At 35.9% G+C, this 20,722-nt stretch overlaps 1 protein-coding gene across 1 annotated transcript in view; it reads left to right on the top strand.

Annotated features, from left to right (window-relative positions):
• LOC148947627 (myosin light chain kinase, smooth muscle-like) overlaps positions 1-18,786 on the top strand; it is a 335,162-nt gene extending 316,376 nt beyond the window's left edge. The window contains exons 33-37 of the mRNA XM_089095960.1: positions 6,562-6,703; positions 10,216-10,415; positions 12,831-12,983; positions 15,698-15,821; positions 18,155-18,786. Of these exons, the coding sequence (XP_088952086.1) occupies positions 6,562-6,703; positions 10,216-10,415; positions 12,831-12,983; positions 15,698-15,821; positions 18,155-18,523 (988 nt within the window). The 3' untranslated portion in view covers positions 18,524-18,786. The remainder of the gene's footprint in view (positions 1-6,561; positions 6,704-10,215; positions 10,416-12,830; positions 12,984-15,697; positions 15,822-18,154) is intronic.
• Positions 18,787-20,722: the final 1,936 nt, after the last annotated feature.

Here is a 20,722-nt window from a genome sequence, read left to right as displayed (position 1 = left end):
AGGGAGAAAAAACCTTCACCTTTACCATAGGGCTCCTGCGCCCTACGCTACAGGAGGAACTAAACTGCACCTTTACCCTCTTTTCTTATCAACACGGAATAACCCTCCAAAATTCTTTTCTGAAAGAAGTGGTCAGGTTATGACGTTTCAAGTCAAGGTTTAAGGCTACTTCAACTTCAGTGTGCTCTGCTAACTGTGCAAAAAAAAAATGTAATTCATTTCTATAGATATATTTCTATACTAGCTCTAGATAATCTAGCAAGCGGGAAACTACTACAAATCAGCATCGATAAATAAATGAAACCCAAAACGAATAGAAATTACAATAATTAACCGAGTCAAACTCAAAACGAGCAAAAATTAATATAAGATGGGCGCAAAGCCCATATGCCTTCCCAAGGCCAGAACAATATTTGCACTTTACTGAAAAAATATAAATGTTTTTACTTTTATAACTTTAATAAATCAAATATTATTTACATTTTGATTACTAAATATCAGTATATGTTTATTAAACTGACAATACACATTTATTTGTATTTTTTTTCAGTAAAGTGCAAATTATGTCCTGACCTTGGGAAGGCATAGGGGTTTTGAGCCCAACTTATGTTAATTTCTGCTGGTTTTGAGTTTGACTTGGTTATTTATTGTAATTTCTGTTCGTTTCGGGCTTCATTTATTTATCGATGCTGATTTGTGGTAGTTTCACGCTAGGTAGATTATTTGATTTTAATTTTGCTCATTTTTGGTTTAATGGAGTTCTTTACTTTTCTTTGAAAAACTTATTTTTTGGAAACAGTTTTTTTAATTAATTTCTGTTCGTTTTATATTGACAAAGTCTTTTCAGGGAAAAAGAAAATAATACTTTAAATCTTTTCGTTTTTTTAAGAATTTATAGTTTTGCCTGCTATTTGTATGCTGGAAAAAAAATTTCAGCAATTTTTAACAACATAGACCCTTTTAAAAATCTGGACACAAAGAGTAGTGTTTAATTTAGTTTCATATCTCCTCTAGTTGATCTGAAATGGAAAACTTGATAACATTCGCAAATTTTTTTTTTACTTTCTTTGATAGCTTGGATACACTTACGCTATTTTGATTTGGTCAAATTTTAAGAGCAGAAGAAGCCCCTAAAGTTTGAACATCGTTCTTGGGATACTGCTGAGATACCTTATTGGGAATTAGCATTAACACAGTGCATTTTTATTTAATTTTAAGGCAACATTTACTTTTCAAACATAAAGGCAAATGGGAGGGTGGGCATGGGAGGGGGATTAGTTTCCCTCCAATCACTTTCGACTATTAAAAAGAACATCAGCCCTTTCTATTTTGAATCAAATTACCCTTTTTAAAGTTCTTTCGAAAACTCCTTCGATACGAAGTGCCATGGTCTAAACAACAACAACAACAACAAAAAAAATGATCCGTTATAACCACATCGATCTTTACTACAAAAATGTCAAGCCTTCCAATCATTTTCGATTATTAAAGAGTGCACTATGGTTTTTCGATTTCGAATCGAATGATCCCTTTTTGAGTTTCCACGACAACGCTTTCTATAAACACCGTATATGCCCCCAGGGCATAAATTACAACCCTTACCGTAAGGGCTGTGAGGGTGGTTGTCATCCTCTAAGACCTAATTTCCAGAACTTTCAACTACGTTAAACAAAACGGCTATCTCAAAATTTTGATTGGATGTGTTTCGGGATATGGTGGGCGTGGAAGGGGTGTTAGTTGCCTTCCAATCATTTTCGACTATTAAAAAGGGCACAAGCCACTCCAATCTCCAATTGAATAAGCCCTTTCGAAGTTTCTACAACAACTTCTTCGATATGAAGTGCCCCTGGTCTAAAGGAAAAAATAATAAATAATACATTGTGCCAACATCGCTCTTATATACCCCCAGGGTATAACTTAAAACCCTTGCCCTAAGGTGTAGGGGAGTAACCTCCTCAAAAAACATATTTTATGATTGGACATTAGTTACTCTGAACAAAATGTCTATCTTTCAATTCTGATTGAATGTTTCTGGTGAAATTGTGGGCGTGGAAGGGTTGTTAGCTGCCTTCCAATCACTTTTGACTATTAAAAGGGGCAATAACTATTCCAATTTCCAATCGAATGAGCCCTTTTCGAAGTTTCTACGACAACTCCTTCGATACGAATCGCCCTAGTATGGAAAAAAAAAATAAATAATACATTGTGCCAACATTGTTCTTTACTTAGGCACCTCGATTGCGCAGCCTATGGTAACATCCTGGATTGCCTAATGCTCTTTTATCTACCTTTTTTCATCCGAAAAATCAGAAAGAAAAATGAACAGAATTTTAAAGTGGAAGGTAGAATTTTTGTTTCAAGAAAAATTTCTTCTTCTCCTTCCTACGAACCGATATACATGGCAAGCCCAAGATGACAGTATTGATCTTTAAGAAACAGATTAGCCGGGATGACGGTTGAACCCCGGAGGTCTATATCGATAACCAAAAAAGACAGAGAAAAAAAAAAAAAAACGGCGGGTGTTTAGTTCTACTGTCACCGTTCCAATCCGGGGCAGCGTCAGCCTGCGTTTGCACCCTCGGCGACACACCCCCGTTTTTTTTCGGCGGCATGCCACCGACTTTTCGGCGTGGCTTTGGGGTCTAGTTTACAAGGATTCTACTCAGTGACGTAATTTCGTTAAAATGCTAGAGGGGGGCAAAGGAGCCGATTTTCCCAAGTCAGATGAAAATGATAGTGAAAAATGAGCCATTAAGTACCATAAAGGCATGCTTAAATTACAGGCATTCTGCTTGCAATTCTGTGGTATTCCGTGGATGCTTAAATTATGTAAGCCTATCCTAGTTTTTACAAGATTTTTGAAGACGCTAAATTTCAGCCGGGGTGGGGGAGCAAACGGGTCTGGGGGGTAGTCAGGGCTGGATTTGAAGCTTTGACGCGTCTAGGCCCAAACTTCAGCTTGGGCCTAGTCAGTTGTCATTCTTGGGAGACATCTGACAGATTTTAAGTGGTCATGGAAATTCACTTTTCTGTGAATAGGCAGTGCGGCGGTGGAGTACACCTGTCGCTTTGACGATAAATCACATCAGTCTAGTTTTTGTTAAGAAAAAATCCCTGAGTTATAATTTATTGCGCCCCCTGGCATAGTGGATCCCTAGACCCTGGCGTATTGGGCCTATTTTAAATCTCCCTGGGGATAATCACCCGCTCTGCTTCATAGCAAATTACACAACTGATTCTAGTGCGTTGGTGTTAAATGTTTTACGCGTAAAATATACACGAGTATTTATACAAAACTGTATGCTATGTACGATACAATTTTACAGGGAAGAATGAACGCGACTGAACAGAAAGTAAAAATAATCAAAACCATTTTTGCTTTATAATATACTTTTGATTTTTGACGCATTATGAATTTCATGTTAATATAATATAATAAATATAAAATATAAATAGTTTATATTTATTATTAAGAGAAACAAGAAATGTAGATATATATATATATAATTCCCAAACATACGTAATAAATACTGAAATACGACGTATAGATATTTAGATATATCTAGATAATTTGGGAATCTAGGAATATGTTTTCTAATATCTAGAAATATCTATATATCTAGATATATAGATATTTGAAAAATTATTCTTGATAAGCTTGCGCCTTACCGTAGCAGTTGTATTTGTAATCGTCTGTGTATAAAACAGGTATAAACCCAAAACCCAAAAATTTAAGTTGCTTACATCGTGTAGAATATCTTTTTTAACTCGTTTTCCTCAACGTATTGCCTTTTTATTCGTTTTCCTTTCTTTTTTTTTGTCATAATTAAAAGACTTTATAGCGACGCTGCAAGAACACTCTCCCATGGCCGTGGTAACTTAAGCTCGAATTTTAGACAAATTTTTTTTTTAACAAAATCAACTTGAAATTTGAAATCAAACTGGCTCTGATTGGAACCCGAGAGGGCACTATAATTAGAAATTTGAAGAGTTGATAAAGCAGCGGTAAGAACTTTGACATTGTGATATTCAGTCTCCAACGATTTATTTTTATGATTCGTGTCACCTTTTTTTTTAGCTCAATTCGTTTCTTCGCTCTTTTTTAAGTGTTTAGACTCTAGGGGTGGGGGCCAGTCTCCCTCCTCCCAATTTTTGTGGCACCCTCATTCCGTTTTTGTTTGTTTTTACTCTGTTTGTTTAAATAAACGTGTCAGTTTGGGCAATAATTAGTGCTCTTGTCATATTGCCCCCCCCCCCTCCCCGCCCCCCCCGAAAACAATTGTGCTAGATCTGCCTTTTGTAGATTCCTGTCTATGAATAATGAAAGGGATAGATTTTGAATAAGATTTTTATCCCCTTTCACTGCAAACATAGTTAAATCAATTTTGATTTTGAAAATCTCAGCAGCCAGCTTTTTCTAAAAAAAAATTAACAGAATATATTATTTGCCGTTGACGAGGTAATTTTCTGATTTATAATTTGTTTTGTTTGTTTGATGGTATTGTGTTGTTACCACGCCGGGGTAGCCTCCTTTAATCCTCTCCTACCCTAACTTGCTTTATTTTTTTTTTCGTTTTCTGCTAGCTGTATCGTTTTTAATATATCATGAAATTCATATATTAGTAAGTAGACTTCGCTTCAAACTTAGCTCTCTTTTGGCTCTGTTTTCGTTTCCATCTGTTGATTTGCATGTGTTTAATGAAGAAAATCCAATTGAATACAATGGTCCAAGTTTGAAACATATTAATCAATACAAGGCTGTACCCAGTTTTTTTTCGGGGGGGGGAGGGCTGGTTCTCAAAGATTTTTTTCGGGGGTGGGGGTTACACAAAAAAACCTAAAAAAACGCATAAAAATTTGTTTATATCCATTTTTGTGACGTTTTTATTAGTCAGACAAACATTACGGGAGGGGGGGGGGTCAAACCGCCCTAACACCCCCCCCCCTGGGTGCGTCCTTGACTCAATATCAAAAGTTCCTTCAAGGTTTTTTTGTGATGCTGTTAATGCTCTGAAGACTGTCACAGTACTCATCTAAGGGCTTATCTAAGCTTATCATTACTCTGCTCAATGTTACTCATCAATATGCAACCGCACCTTCAAGGGTTTTTGTATGATGCTGCTGACGATCTAAATACTCTGTCACATGCTCATTTGAGGGCTTATCTAAGCTCATCGATACTCTTTTTAACATCAATCATCAGTATCAAACGTGCCTTCAAGGGTTTTTATGATGCTGTTGATGTTCTGAAAACTGTCACATTGCTCGTCTCTGGGCTTATCTAAGCTCATCATTACTCTGCTCAACATCGCTTACCAATACAAAATTTGCCCTCAATGGTTTTTATGTGATGCTGCTGATGTTCTGAAGACTCTTTCACATTGTTCATCTAAGGGCTCATCCAAGCTCATCATTACTCCGCTCAATATTGCTCATCAGTATCAAAGTGCCTTGAAGGTTTTTCATGATGCTGCTGTTGCTCTGAAGACTGCCACATTGCTCATCACGTTGCATTGAGGCAATGAAATGCTATAATCATAACCAAATCACTCCATAAAACTAATTTGAGCAACGTTTTGTGGAAGAAGGATGGTCGTTCTTGGTGCCCTAAGGTCAATTCCACGGCACCTTTAGCTTATATTTTTTTATTTCTGTTGTGCAGAACTAAGCTTGTTAACTTCATCATTATCCCAGTGTCCTATTCTTACTTGCTTAAAAATCCATTTGTTATACATTTAATTTTACCAAAAATTGTTCCCGTTTCTTCGGTCAAAGGTTTTAGGCGACATAAAGTGAATTCTTAGATGGGTTTCAAGATATATTACACTGGATTACTATTTACAAAACCATTGCTTATTTAAATCTACCTATACAAAGGCTCGGATCAAGGCCGTATCCAAGGGGGTACCGGGTTCGACCCGCCCCCCCCCCCCAAAAAAAATTGTCCGACTTGTGAAAAACTGTCCGTCCTAGATAAAAATCCTGGATAGGCCCTTGGATTTGATAACAATATATGGTGAGCTCAGCAAAACAGCATTTAGTTTTCCTTTTCAGTAAAGGGTGCCAAAGTCTGACAATATTTGATATAGTTGTTTTTCGAAGTTGTGTTATTTTCTAACACAAAAAAGCCTTACCTATCTTTTCAATATTGTAAGTTTCTTTTGAACGTTGTTTTTAGAAAATGGCATTAAATGCTGTTTCATCATAGGATAATGTACCTCGTATCAGCACAAGTTATCTTATTGAAATGCTACCTACCCTGAACACTAAATTTTTCTTACCAAAACGCTTAGTTTTTGACGACGTCGGGGCTTGTTGACGACATCGAGTTTTTGGGCAATTCGAAACTAAATGACGAACATCCTGGTATAGAAATGAATTTTAGTAAGAATTGACATAATTTTTTAATATTAGTAGACTATAAGTCAAGCTAATTTATTTGCAGTCAAGGTCATTTTTTTATGTGCCTGTGCCTGTAGCCCTATCAGTCCATTGAGTAATTTTATCACAGATGGTATAATAAACATAGACATAAAAAATATAAAAAAATTGTTGTTTCAGAGTGTGTGGTGGGGAGCTGTTTGAGCGGGTGGTTGCTGACGATTTCACCCTTACCGAGAAAGATGCTATTCTCTTCATGCGTCAAATATGTGAAGGTGTTCAGTATATGCACGACCTAGATATTGTCCACTTAGATTTGAAGGTAAGTAAGTGCTGGGTTGATTTAAATATGTAGGTCTAACTTGCGAACTACTGGTTCCATGAATACCTTAATGCATAGTAGTGCACAGGGGCTTCCCGAGACTCATTTTATTGGGGGGGGGGGATCTTCGTAAATTTTACTGACTTGCTACCTGATTTATGCCGGATTTTCTGTAGAATTCATGAATTTCGCTAAATTTCAGCCAATTTTGCAAAATTTCTGCCGAAATTTTCGCCCTCGGCGAAAATTTACCAAATGCCAAAAAAGTTGGGGATAGTGCATCCATAAATATATCAAGTTTCTGCGGATCACCAGTGCTAGCTTTACTGTGGGACTTGGTTTTGCCAGTTACAATAGCAATTCAATGTTGGCAAGATATAAAATTTGCCTTTACAGACTAAATTACCACCAGTCGCCAAGTCGTTCGTGTTCAGAAAGATCTAGTCCCTAGGAGTTCTCCCCTATCGGCCATCTATAAATTTTAATACAACTATGACTGTACTGGACCAATAGATGGCGCTGCTTTTATATGTCGGCTGGTTTTCAGAGCGCAATTAGAATTCAGGTGCTATCGGGACAGTTCTCACGAAAATCTAGCCTTTGGGATCTAGACTGGTGCTTTTTAGCACCTAAAAAGGGGATAGCAGGTTGCTACTTTCAGGACCCAAACACATCTAAAGTTGAGATGGCAACTTGCAAATCCGTTACGATAGTAAAATTAACAAATTAAGTAGGTGGCACAATATCTTTATATATGAACTTTAAGGGTTTATGGTTGGGGAAGGTATTTTGTATATAACCAGAGATTTGTCCCAAGTTTTTCTTTTTACATTATTCTCTTGTGTTTTCCTTTACGGTTACGGTTAACGGTTTTGATACCACTGTTTGTCTACATCCAGAGTCCATTCCACTTCCCAGGGGTCTGATGAAAAGGCTGAGGTGGCTAAGACAGGTTTTATGGAAGAAGGATTACAGGTTGCCAAAAATTGTTCTTTCGGGCCATCCATTTGGGGCCAAAGGATAAGCCCTAATGGGGTGGGCTTTAAAGTAAATTGGCTTAAAGGGTTTTTAATAGATTCGACTTTAAAGGGTTAAATTGATAGATTTGGCTTTAGAATAGATTTGGATTATTAGTACATTAATAGATTTTGCTAAAGGTTAAAATAATAGATTGGGCTTGAAATAAATCAAAAAGGCTTTAAAGGAAATTGGTACTTGTTCAGAATCTGATAGTCACGCGAGAAAGACCGCATCGAGAAAGGCCGAGATGCTACAAGAAAGACAGGTTTTCTCTGGTTTGTGAGGCGTTGCTCACTCCGTAACAAAGATTTAAACTTTAGTTTCTTGGGGTTTAGGGGGACTAGAAGGTACCTAGATTGGGTTAGGTTAGATTACGTATTTAATATATGCTTTGTTTTACCTCCCCCCCCCTAATGTGCAAATATATAGCCCAAATTTGTTTCTGAACTATCATATTTTCATCCTATTTTATTTTATTTTATTAGCATGAACGAAACTTCGTTTCTCGCGTGACTACCGGATTCTTGAAAAGTACCAGGAAATTATAACTTCTTCGGAGGATGTAAAGAGTGAAGCTTTAAATAGATTGGGGAGGAGGAGCGTGAGTAACTGGGATGCTCTCGGGTGGCTTGGTGCTTCAATGAGTTGTTAGTAGTAGTAGTAGCAGTCGGCCTATATATGTAAAAAACATTGTTTCTCGTGAGCACCGAAATTACTTTGATCACTACCAAATTCATAAATTGTTTGGGTGTATAAGCTGAACCAAAGGGCTTTTTACTCTATATTTCTCAAAATAATCCGTTATAGAAGGTTAAGTAGAAAGAAGGCTAGGTGGCATTTAAAATTGATTTTTATGTATCTCTGCCACTGAAAGGAGGTACAATGACATTTTTTTTTAATTTTAGAAAAACTACTACTACTGCTACTACTAACAACTCACCGCAGCACCAAGCCGCCTGAGGCCAACACGGTTACGTACACTCCACCTCCATCTCAATCTATTCAGAGCCTCCCTTTTTACAGCTGCCGACGAAGTTCCCGTTTTCTTTGAATCTTTCTTTATGACGTTCTCCCACCCCAGACGGGGACGACCTGCTTTCCGTTTAGCCTTAGACGGTTGGCCGAAAAGAACAATCTTCGGCAATCTGTCATCCTTCTTCCGCAAACCGTGCCCTAGCCACCTCAACATTTCTTTCACTATAGCCCTAGAGAGCGGTATTGAACCACATCTTTCGTATAGCCTATTGTTTTCAGCCGGGTACCCAGAACAATCCTTAAGCAATTTCTCTGGAAAACATCTAGCAAATCTTCATCCGCTTTTCGGAGCGTCCTTGCTTCAGAGCCATATTTGACCACTGTCATCACTGTAGCTTCTAATATTCTAATATTGGTTTGCAGACTTATCTTCCTGTTCTTCCAGACTTTTTTTTAACTGTGAAGAAACACCCTGAGCCTTGGCTATTCTATATTTAACATCTTCACTGCTCCCACCATCTTTACTAATAATACTACCAAGGTAAGTGAAGCTGCCCACCTGATCAATCTTTTAATTACCCAACGTCACCTTTTCATCTTCACTTATTCCTAGCCTTAGCGACTTAGTCTTCTTAACATTAATTTTCCAACCTATTCTAGCACCCTGAACTAACAAAACCTCTATAAGTTCATTCATTTTACTCAGACTTTCCTCTAGGATGCTTAGATCATCAATATAGTCTAATTCCAGGAGACTTTCCTCCCCATTTGGTTCCATGGTCTCCTATTGCCTCTCCTGTGCTCCTTAAAACAAAGTCCATCAAAATAATCAATACAAAGGGGGATAGAACACAACCCTGCTTAACTCGTGATTTAATACCAAACCAGCTGCTAACCTCATTTCCTACCTTAACCGCAGCAGTGTTATTCTCGTACATAGCAATAATCAATTTAATGTATTTGTCTGGTATACCATACAAGGATAAAACCTTTAATAAAGCTCTTTTACCAACAGAATTGAACGCTTTCGGATAATCGATAAAACTGAGGACCAAAGGTGTTTGAAAACTCAGGCACTTCTCAATTATTAGCCTAAGAGTGAAAATTTGGTCGCCACATCCTCTACCTTTTCTAAAACCGCACAGTTCTTCTCTTAAACTTTGTCTACGGCATCTCTCAGTCTAAAAAGTATCATATTACTAAGTAATTTACTACCTACAGAGACCAGACTAATGCCTCGATAATTACCACACTCACTTTTATCACCTTTCTTATAAAGTGGCTTAATTTTAGAAAAAAAAAACTAGCAAATAATTGGTATTTTAGCAGATTTTGTAAAAAAAAAATCGACAAATATGCAATTTGATGAGAAATAAAATCTCTCACTTCAGGCTCCTTGATATTATTTTGATAAGTGTATATGGGTTAAATATCGTTTGAGAATATGTACTTGTTAATTATAGGTTTGACATTTCCATCTGTTCATTTTTTAATAAAAATTTAATTGAACTTTTTAGCCTGAAAACATCTTATGCGTCAGTCCAGCGTCTCATTCCATCAAGATAATTGATTTTGGTCTTGCTCGCAAGCTGTTGCCAGATACACCTGTCAGAGTTCTTTTTGGAACGCCCGAATTTATTCCTCCCGAAATTGTATCTTATGAACCAATCAGTCTGGCATCGGATATGTGGGCTGTTGGAGTAATATGTTATGTTTTGTAAGTACCAACTTCTGTTTCTATGTTTCAGCATGGGTGTACGGAAGGGGGGCTGATGGGGACAGCTACCCTCTCCTCCTATAGCTTCAAATCTACACTAGATATGGTTGAAAAAGCAGTTGAAAAAGGTTCATGGTTAAAAAGGCAGTTAATAAAAGGTAGATGGTTGAAAAAGCTAGAAATAAACATCTGAAATGACAGAATAAAAGTCAAACAAGAAGCAATTATCCATAATGTCTTGGAAAGATTTAGCTCTAATCCAAGAAGTTTGATTAATGCTGAAGTTTATTGATGATTTATGATTTTTGGTGATTACTAATTAATAAAGATTTCATAGGTATGATAGAACTTGCTGGCAATGTAAGGTTTTGTGAACTGCCAACATAACTTCAGCCAACCACCCTTCATCATAGAATCGGCTACCCCCCGCCCCCCCCCCCGTAGAGAAGAAGCTACGTACGCCCATGTGATTCAGTTTTATATTTTGAAAATTAAAAACCTCAAAACATTTCATGGTAAACCTAAACACCTGTTTAATATTACCTTAAAACATAAATGTGTTTTTATAAGATGAAAAGGCTTTCTAAACATCTTTTTATATTCTTTTTCCTTGTTACGGTTCAAGTTTAAATCTTTGGCAAGTTCCATCTGTTTACCTAAAGTTGAAGTCTACACATGTTTTTGTGATTAGGATGAAGTTTTTTTTTGATTAAAATTAGGAAGTTGATTAGGATGTTGTGATTTTGTAAACACGTTGAAGGGTCAAATCTCATCTATTTTATTTTATACGAGGCGGTAAATGAAATGGTTCAAACCTGAGTTTAATACGTCCAAGGTTGATGTCAAAAAAAGAAAAGAAGAAAAAACAGGCCTGTTATACAAAAAGCATAGTAAATTACGAAGAAATTCTAAAATCTTGTGATTTGTATTGGGAGCTGGGCTTAGAACTATCCTCTCCCGCCGCATACGTGTTGAGCATCTTTATTTGACTATTTGTACCTGCACCATTTTGTAAACCACTTACAAAGAGAGGGGGCAAGGGGTGATGAAAGCAATAAAATTTCCTTTTCAATTTTCATTTCTAGAGATTGTCCAAGGATTTTATATATCAGCAAGTAGGAGAGAGTGATCCATCCATACCAAGGAGTAGAGGAAGGGTTCAGAGTTCAGTCACTCCTCTGATTTGTGATTTATATGTTCTAAGGTTAATAGACATTGGATATTCTAAGGTGGAAAGGCTCTCTAAATAGTATTTCATATTTTTTTCTTTTTTTTTGTAAAGTTTGAGTTTAAATTTTTTGGCGGGTTTTAGCTGTTTGTTTAAAGTTAAGTCTTTACCAATTTTTTAGGATAAAGTTTTTTTTGTAAATACTTTGAAGCACCGAACCCCATCTGTTATTTTCTTTTTCTGTTTTTTTTGAAGTTGTAAGTGAAATTGTTCAAATGGTAAGTGGTAAGTGGTAAGTCTAAATTGGGTTCAAAGCGGATATTCAACAAAGAAAAAGAAACAGGCCTGTTATGCATAACTAGAGGAAATTACGGAGACATTGTAAAAATCTTGTGGGAGGCGGGCTAAGAACTCTTCTCTACCCAACATACTTGCCAAACATCTGCATATAGCCTTTAATACATGCACCATTTTGCAAAACACTTACAGAGGGAGGGGGCAAGGGGCGGTGACTGCCATGATATTTTCTTTTCATTTTGCCATTCCCACGCTTCCTCAAGAATATTTCATGTCACAGGCGTATCTAGGAGGATCGAGGGGTCTAGAGTTGAATCTTCCGCCTTATATATGAAAAATTACGTAAGAATGTGGCTTTTTTGCCTACGTAATGGTTTATTTAGCTTTTTAAAATCCCTTTTATGGGGCTGACTTCTGTAAAGTCAAATAGGTAACAGTTAACTAATGGGAAGAAATCAAATCATGAGTATGCCCTACAATAGTGTATCCAGGATTTTTTTTAGGGGGAGGGGTTTACAAAAGGCACCAAAAATTTGTTTAAATGCATTTTCGTTACTTTTCTAATAGTTGGAAAAAACATTTCGGGGGGGGGGGGGGTTAAACACTGTACTTACTATCATTGAAATCTGACCGGTAGCAGATAAAAAAATAAACAGACAGGTAGAAGATTGAAAAACTGCACTGGGAGTTTGTTGGGGAAGACATTTCTCCTTCTCATCTGGAGGAAAGACTTCTCTTACGGGGGTGGAGAAATCTTCAGTTGTGGTGGTGGTTTCTGTTATATTGGCCTATTTTTTTGGCCTTAGATTGAGATGTAGGACGATTGTAAGTAGCTGTGTCGACCTCGGGTGGCTTGGTGCTGCAGTGAGTTATTAGTAGTAGCATAAATTTCCTTCGTGATTATTTAATTATTAATTGATTTGTTTTCTAATCCTGCTATATTTTTGTAGGCTTTCTGGACTTTCTCCTTTTATGGGAGACAACGATACGGAGACATTTGCCAACATTACAAGAGCAGATTTTGATTTTAGTGATGAAGCATTTCGAAGTATTTCGACCGAAGCGAAAGAGTTCATTGCCGGCCTCCTTATTAAAAAACCAGAGTAAGTTTAATAATTCAAATTGGACTAAACCGTACATTTTTCCAATGTTTTTTTTTTATTGTTAAGGTTTTTTCTTGCCTAACTTTTTCGCCTATTATTTCTTGCTAATAAGTGTAATAATCAGGTATAAAACATTTCGTGATAACGAACTGTAAATAAAGAGTGACAACAGGCAATGATAGCCGAAACTCTAAAACACAGAATTTCACTTCTTGGCTTGTTTCGAAAATTTATATTTCATGAGAGAGTGCAAATACACGTAAACGAGCATTTAAAAAATGAAAGTAAAGAACGACATTAAAACAAAAGGAATATAAGGGGTCTACTACCCCCTCAACTTCCCTTTTTTACAGGTAAAGTGACTTTTTTTCTGTGAATCAAGAATGAATGCTCTTACACAAGAGTGATATGATAAAAATTGAAAATATAGAATTTTTTATCACACTACGAAAACGAGAGGGTATATTAATTCTCATTCTATTAAACAATAACATTTTTGGTTTAGATGTTTAAAAGTTGGCCCGTAGATAAAACACCAGCTGACTATGTGTATTGCACTCTAAAATGCTTTCAGTAAAGCAGTGACAAAATTTTAAAGTAAGAAATGGGGGGGGGGGCGGGGGGTAGCAGCCTCCCTCATATATTGGGTAACTTCTGCTAGTTTAAAGTTTTAATGTTGCTTTTTTCTTCCATTTGAAAGAAACAACTTGTTTTAGATTAACAGCCATAACTGAAGTTAATCACTTCAGTTAAAATCACTGCAAGCTATACAAAGTTAAAAATCCCTATAATCAGTGTGTACTAAGCAGTGGCTATCATTTGTAAATGAAAAATTCTACAGAAAATCCTTAATATATATTTAAAACATTAATAAAATTTAAAATTTTCTTTATATATTTCCTCAATATATCTAATATATAGTTTTCTCAATATATTTAACATATATTCTTCTTGAGATATTTTCTAATTAATATTATTATGTTCTTAATTTTCTTAATATATTATATATATTATCTTAATATATTTGAACAAATTTTAAGATTTAACAAATTTTACATGTCCTGAAATTCCAAAAATTTTTAGAATTAAAAAGCTTTAATATGCTGATTAAACAGCTGATTTAAACATAGAAATTATTTTAATAGACAAAGATAAAAAGCTATACAAGATAAAACATCTGTAATAGCTATCATTTGTAGAAATCATTTATATATATATTTAAGATGTGTATTATTAAATTCTGTGCGCTCGAGTTGACGTCAAAACGCTCTAGAACCTGTTGAGCCTTCCTGACTAAGTGGTTGGCGCGCTGGGTTGGGAATCCTTTGTCCAAGGGGCTCGGGCTCGATTCCCTGCGTGGCCAGCTATTTGGTTTGGGAGGGGGGTCAGTGGCTTGGCTCTGTAAGCTCAACCAGAGTCGACTCAGCTCTGAGTACCTGGAGAAATCAGGGAAAGGTAATCAGGAAGGGTTTGCAAAAGCACAGGATTGCTGGTAACCCCCTGCCCCCATTGCACTTCCAAGCTGAAGGGCCAGGAAACGGAGATCAAGTACTGCCGGTTTGGACCATAATGTACTAGTGCCGTCGTACTAACTTACTTACTTGCTATGAACTTGTTTATTCGTTTAAGCAATTTTTCAAGTGGAACACGTTTCTGAAAAATAGTTTTATCACTCAGCGGATTTATTGAAATTCGGAGAGAAAATTCGTTTTCAAAACTCAGGATGTTTATCACTATTGCGTAAGATTTTAAGCTGGATTTTTGGTTAGGATGCGTCAGCTACAAGAGGACCTCTAATAAACAGTTGAAGAATATTTTCCGAGCGCAAAATTCGTAATATTTGCAAGAATATAACGCTTTCCGCCAAACATAATTTTCTTTAAGCCCTTCCTTTTGATAAAAGTGCCTGTTGGCTTCGTTTCTTGTTGCCTCCCACCGCTTGCTCAGACCTTCGTGAGCAACTCGCGGGTCTTTAGCTCTTTAAAAGATCCGCTCAACTGCTCAGGCCGTCATTCCTTGCGAACGGGCCCGCGTATTTACCTTTATGTCACCTTGCTTTATCGGTACTGTTGGCAGGTTGACTCTTTGGCCCCTTCTCACGCTTGGTATCATGGCGTTACATTACCAGTTTATTGTCCTTTTTTAGTTCGTATTTTTTAAATTTGTATGGCTTGGGTCCATTCCCATAGTTCCCAAACTATTCCGAGTAAATCTTCATGTTCCTACCTTGAATAGTATAATTACAAGTTCAGTAGTTTTTTGAGCTTGGTCTTCTATAATTTGCAAGAAACGAGGAATTGTGGAATTAATTACAAAAAAGTAATCAAAGGAATAATTAAAAAAACAAAAGATTTCATATATTGTGGAAGGAGTAGCAGACACATAAAAACGGTCTCAGCCTAAAGAAATTATCCTTGGACAAGGTATTGAATCCACGAATTTATTCTGGATGTTTGAATGAGAATGGGCCTTTATCTACCAAATAGATACTCAAATTGATAATAGACTCAAAAGGAATAAAAATTATTGTTTCACAGCCATATCGAGATCGTACAGCCATATCAATATCATACAGCCATATCGATATCATACAGTCATATCGATATCATACATCCATATCGATATCATACAGCCATATCGATATCATACAATCATATCGATACAACTAGCTTACAACTACTTACAGCTTTGCTACCGTTTTCTTTCTCTTATAGGTATCGTTTTTCTGCTTCTGAATGTTTGAAACATAAGTGGTTGGCTCAAGCCGAAAGAAAAATGAAGACAATCAGAATATCAACTGAAAAACTCAAGAAATTTATAATTCGGCGAAAGTGGCAGGTATGTTATTATAATATACAATTTACTTATCTTACACTTATCAAATCTGGTTGTATGTCTCATTTGGACTGTTTATTTTGACGTACTTAGTTTTAGGTATAGTTTAACACTTTATTTGTCGAATATTAAAAAGTGAAAAGGTAAATCTTACTGGAAAAAAAGAATTTCAAAAAATTACAAGTTTTTAATTATCTTTCATAATCTTTTTTTTTTCAATCCAAAATTTTTCTACAAATTTGCAATTAAAATTTTGTTTATCAAATCTAGAACTTCCGATCATTGCTTAAATTAGTTTTTCTTTTTCAAATAAAAGAAAAAACAATCTGTTTTTAAGGTAGTCTATTTCTTTGAAATCGTATTTTTAAAACTATTCTTTTTAACGAGTTTTTCTCAGTAACCTTTTTCTATTTTTATTTTTATTTTTAGTTTTATTTTCAAGTGAGATTTTTTCAAGGACTCTTACGAAAGATATCAGGTGCGGTGATATCTAAGATTTGGTGTGACCTTTGATACAGTCACATGTTGACCTTTGATACCCTTGATTACCTTGTGTGACCTTTGATGGCCTCTGATATCAGACCGTATTTTATCAGGAAAAAAATTACAGATTTTATTTAGACTATCTATTAATATTATTCATTAATGTTATTATTACTTAATAATATTATTCAATTACGGTGATTAATACTAATAATACTAATTATTCAAGTCTAATTAGAAGTTTGTATTGTAAACCAAATCTTTCTTTCAAAAAATTATTCATTTGGTAATTTCTGTCAAAATACATTTAGTTCTTCTGGTGGACAGGGGGGTAAACTGATATACTCATTTAATTTTCTAAACTTTTTTATTTTCATCTTTTCTTCAGCTGAAGGAAGGGCTTCAATCCAAGATTGATGTACCAAATAACTCGCAGCAAATCTAATTCTTATGAACCTTATTAATGATGAATATATTAGCGATGAACCTATTAACATAAGCGATGAACATATTAATCATCTCCATCTATCAGCTTAATAATTTGATGATGATTTTTCACTAAATCTGAAAAACCTTTCACATTTAGGAAGTTATGAGTTATTTTAAATTCATATAAAACATTTTTGACCATTTTCAAAGCTCTGTCTTGCCCCTTGAAGTGTTTGTAAACTGGCACCCTAGACACAATTCTTAAATACTTATCCCGCCGGAAAATATTATAAAGGATTCCTAGATGGAAATATTTGTAAAACATACTTTGTATGATCCCAAGGCTTTTGTAGTTGATTTTCCTCATGACAGGGGGCAATAGATCCAAAAATTTTTTTTCTCTAAACCCAAATTGCGCTTTAAAAACCTTTGGTCTCTTTTTGAAATAATTCAATTATGCTCCGGCATAATTTTTAGTAAGTTTGCTAGTTGGAGATAATTTGCCGAATTTTTACTTTTAACATTTTCATGCCGAAATATGGTCATAGTTAAAATTTGATTAGAGTAGTTTATGATCTTCTGTCAACGCCTATAAACCAAATTCATTTTCGTTTCTTGTTAAAAAAAAGAAAAATTTCCTTTTTAGGACCGGTTGATATAATGGTAAACATAAAGCTGTTTTTTATTGCTATATGGAGGGTTAAATATGAAAAAGAAATAGGTCCAGAAACGAAATCATTAAGACGAAGGTTTCAGGAATCATTAAAATTTCATCGTTTTGTTATCATTTTGTGAAACTATTAAATAAAATTAAAATCATTTATGCAAGGAGAAATAAACTTGCGTGAAGTACTTTTTGGAAAATTCCGTTAAAAATAAACGAAAGGAAAGAGAATATTATTTGGGCTTAATGAAAAAAAAAAAAAAAAATCAGATACCAGATTCTGAATTTAGTTCATGTATGCAATTAAAATTTTGTTTTCCACGTTTGTTGGAAATTATATAACCTGAAAATAATATGGACGGACCTTGTCTACTTTTATACTTAGCGCTCTAGAAGGCATGTACACAGAGGGGAAGCGGGTGCTTAGGCCCCTCACCCCATTCTCGAAATTTCAAGATTCTTTCAGTTGTCCGTTGAGTTTCTTATACTTAATGTACAATTTGCCTATTTTTGACCCCTTCTTCCAACAAGCTCCGCCCTCCTAGAAAAATTCTGCGTCGTGTTTGCCACTCATATTAGTGATTTTTTTTTATAACTTGAACCTGCGATGGCAGAATTGTGCATTGTATACACTCGCTACAATACCCCAGTTGTGATATTACCACAATGAAAGTGCACCCGAAGCTTACCTATTGTCTTGTCTTTTGTGTGTTATTATGCATGCCTTCCATTCCTAACCTTTGTTCTGTCTATCCCTTAGAAAACTGGAAATGCGATCAGGGCTTTGGGTAGGATCACTGGAACCTTATCTTCATCAAGACGCAATAGCTCAGTGCTGCCATCTCGTCGTTCCTCTCACTTAGTGACACTTAGAGAAGAAATAGATATTAACTCTATTGCCAATTTGGCAGCAATTCAGTGTCGGACACGAAGTCCTAGTCTTCCCCCAAGAATCCCTTTTCGAAAAGCATCCGAACGAAGTGATTCTGGGATTAGTGAATGGTTTAATGCATGCAACCCTGGCAGAATAGAGGAAGAAGCAATTAATGGAAATTCTAATTTAGGGAAGCAAGTTCGGAAGACAGCGAGGTTGAATAGCTGCGATTCAGCTATTGGCGAAGAAGACTGACTTGAAGCCAAGAAGCCACTTGATATACCTTAAATTTTGTTCGGTATAATTCTAGTCAAAAGCAATGAAATAGCTTGTGCTCATAAAATATTGTTGTTTGTCTCATTGTGCTACTTCCGATAATTGTTGATTTATATTCTGTTTAAAATTTAAGTGCTTAGTTTACCACTATTCGACAATGCTCTTAAAAGTGCCTTCATGTTTTAAAGTACGGTCATATCACTCTTGTGTTATGTTCTGATCGAATACACAGTTGTAACGTTTTTTCTATTCCTTTTTTTGACATTTACTCATTATATCACTTAGGATTTCAATCCAGAGTCATAGAATGCCTTGTCACGCAAAATGTACTACTACTACTACTACTACTCCTAGTACCACTAACAACTCACTCCAGCACCAAGCCACAAGAGGCCAACGCATCTACACATGCTCCTAATCCATCCCAATCTACTCAAAGCCTCCCTGTTTAAACCCTTCCAAGAAGTTCCCATTTCCCTTAAACCTTTCCTTACGACATCCTCCCGCCCCATTGTGGCTCAAGCATAACGTGGCGTCAAAAATTTCAGGTTAGAGTTTTAATAAAAAGTATTAAAATAGAATTAAATAAAGAAAAGTTAAATAAAAGAAAATTAAAAAAAGTTATTAAATAAAATAAGAAAAAAAGGTATTGAGATGAAAAACCTAGTGCAATCTTTACAATGCCCGAGGTGAGCGCACAATGCTATGAAGAATTACTCATTTATATGGAAGGATTTACAAATAAGTCTTTGAAGAAAGGTAGGATTGTTTTACATATATTGTCGAACTCCAGGTCACACAGACATTTTGGACACGAGTATTTTAGGTTTTTAATATGTTAGGGAAAACCACCCTAGGGGACTGGGGGGAGAGGCTAATTTCAATGCAAGTTACTAGTTAGAAATGATAAATAATATTACTGAATAACTATAGAAAGGTGAAAATCTTGTACTTTGGATGGGACATAAAGTTCATCCAAAAAAGTCTTAGACATTCCAAGAACACTCCCTTTGCTTATTGAAATTGACACATTTTGTAAATGGTATATTCTAGGCCCAGGCTAATTGATAATCCTTAGGAGAAATATTAGCGAATTATAATATATTTTTAATTTAACACTAAGAGCAGGTCTAGTCCCGCATGCATGAACAGCTATGTTCCCTCCTCCTCCCTGTATCCCCTTAAGACTAAGATCACGACAGCTTTTTAAATCAAACTAATGGTCGTGGTTGAACCATTGGCACTTTGGCCTTTTCAGGCAAGCTTACTCATGCATTTTACTTTTACTGGCAGTACCAATCTCAATCAGGGTTTTTTAAGGCTGAAATGGCAAACCAAGGACATTTGACACGACTTTTTTCAGAAAAAAAAATCAAATAAAATTCGGCAAACGAGAAGCTCTTTTAACTTGGCTGGTTTCACCTGATAAGGGCCATAATGACGACAGCTTTATAACGCGCAATGGGTTACAGTAGCTTTAGCTCCCGGAGGGACGAGGATTTTTGTATTGAGCAGTGATACTTGAAAGGGATTAAATCTCTCTGCCTTGGTTGGTGGTTCACTTAAAATAGTGTTTATTTTTCTGTTCTTCTGTTTATTTCTTTTTCCCTAGTGAGAATTGATAGAACTGGTGGTATAATAGGTTTGAAAATTAATGGTAAGAAGACTAAGTCACTAAGGCTAGGAATAAGTGAGGATGAAAAGGTGACGTTTGATAACGAAAAGATTGATCAGGTGGGCAGCTTCACTTACCTTTGTAGTATTATTAGTAAAGATGGTGGGAGCAGTGAAGATGTTAAAAGTAGAATAGCCAAAGCTCAGGGTGTTTTTTCACAGTTAAAACAAAGTTTGGAAGAATAGAAAGATAAGTCTGCGAACCAAGATTAGAATATTAGAAGCTACAGTGATGACAGTGGTCAAACATGGCTCTGAAGCATGGACGCTCCGAAAAGCGGATAAAGATTTGCTAGATGATGTCCTTCCGCCCCAGACGTTCTCGTCTGGGATGGGAGGATGTCACAAAGAAAGATTTAAAGGAAATGAGAACTTCCTGGGAGGATGTAAAGAGGGAGGCTTTGAAAAGATCAGATGGAGGAGGAGCATGCACATCTGTGTTAACTTTAGGCGGCTTGGTAATGCGGTGAGTTGTTAGTAGTAGTAGTAGTAGTTTTTTTCATA

The sequence above is a fragment of the Artemia sp. Qi Xiang Cuo genome, chromosome 10, assembly GCF_049724085.1.
Source record: "Artemia sp. Qi Xiang Cuo chromosome 10, ASM4972408v1, whole genome shotgun sequence".
In the NCBI taxonomy this organism is placed as follows: Eukaryota; Metazoa; Arthropoda; class Branchiopoda; order Anostraca; family Artemiidae; genus Artemia; species Artemia sp. Qi Xiang Cuo.
Note: the sequence above shows the minus strand (reverse complement) of the source record. Positions and strands in the feature narration are given on the sequence as shown.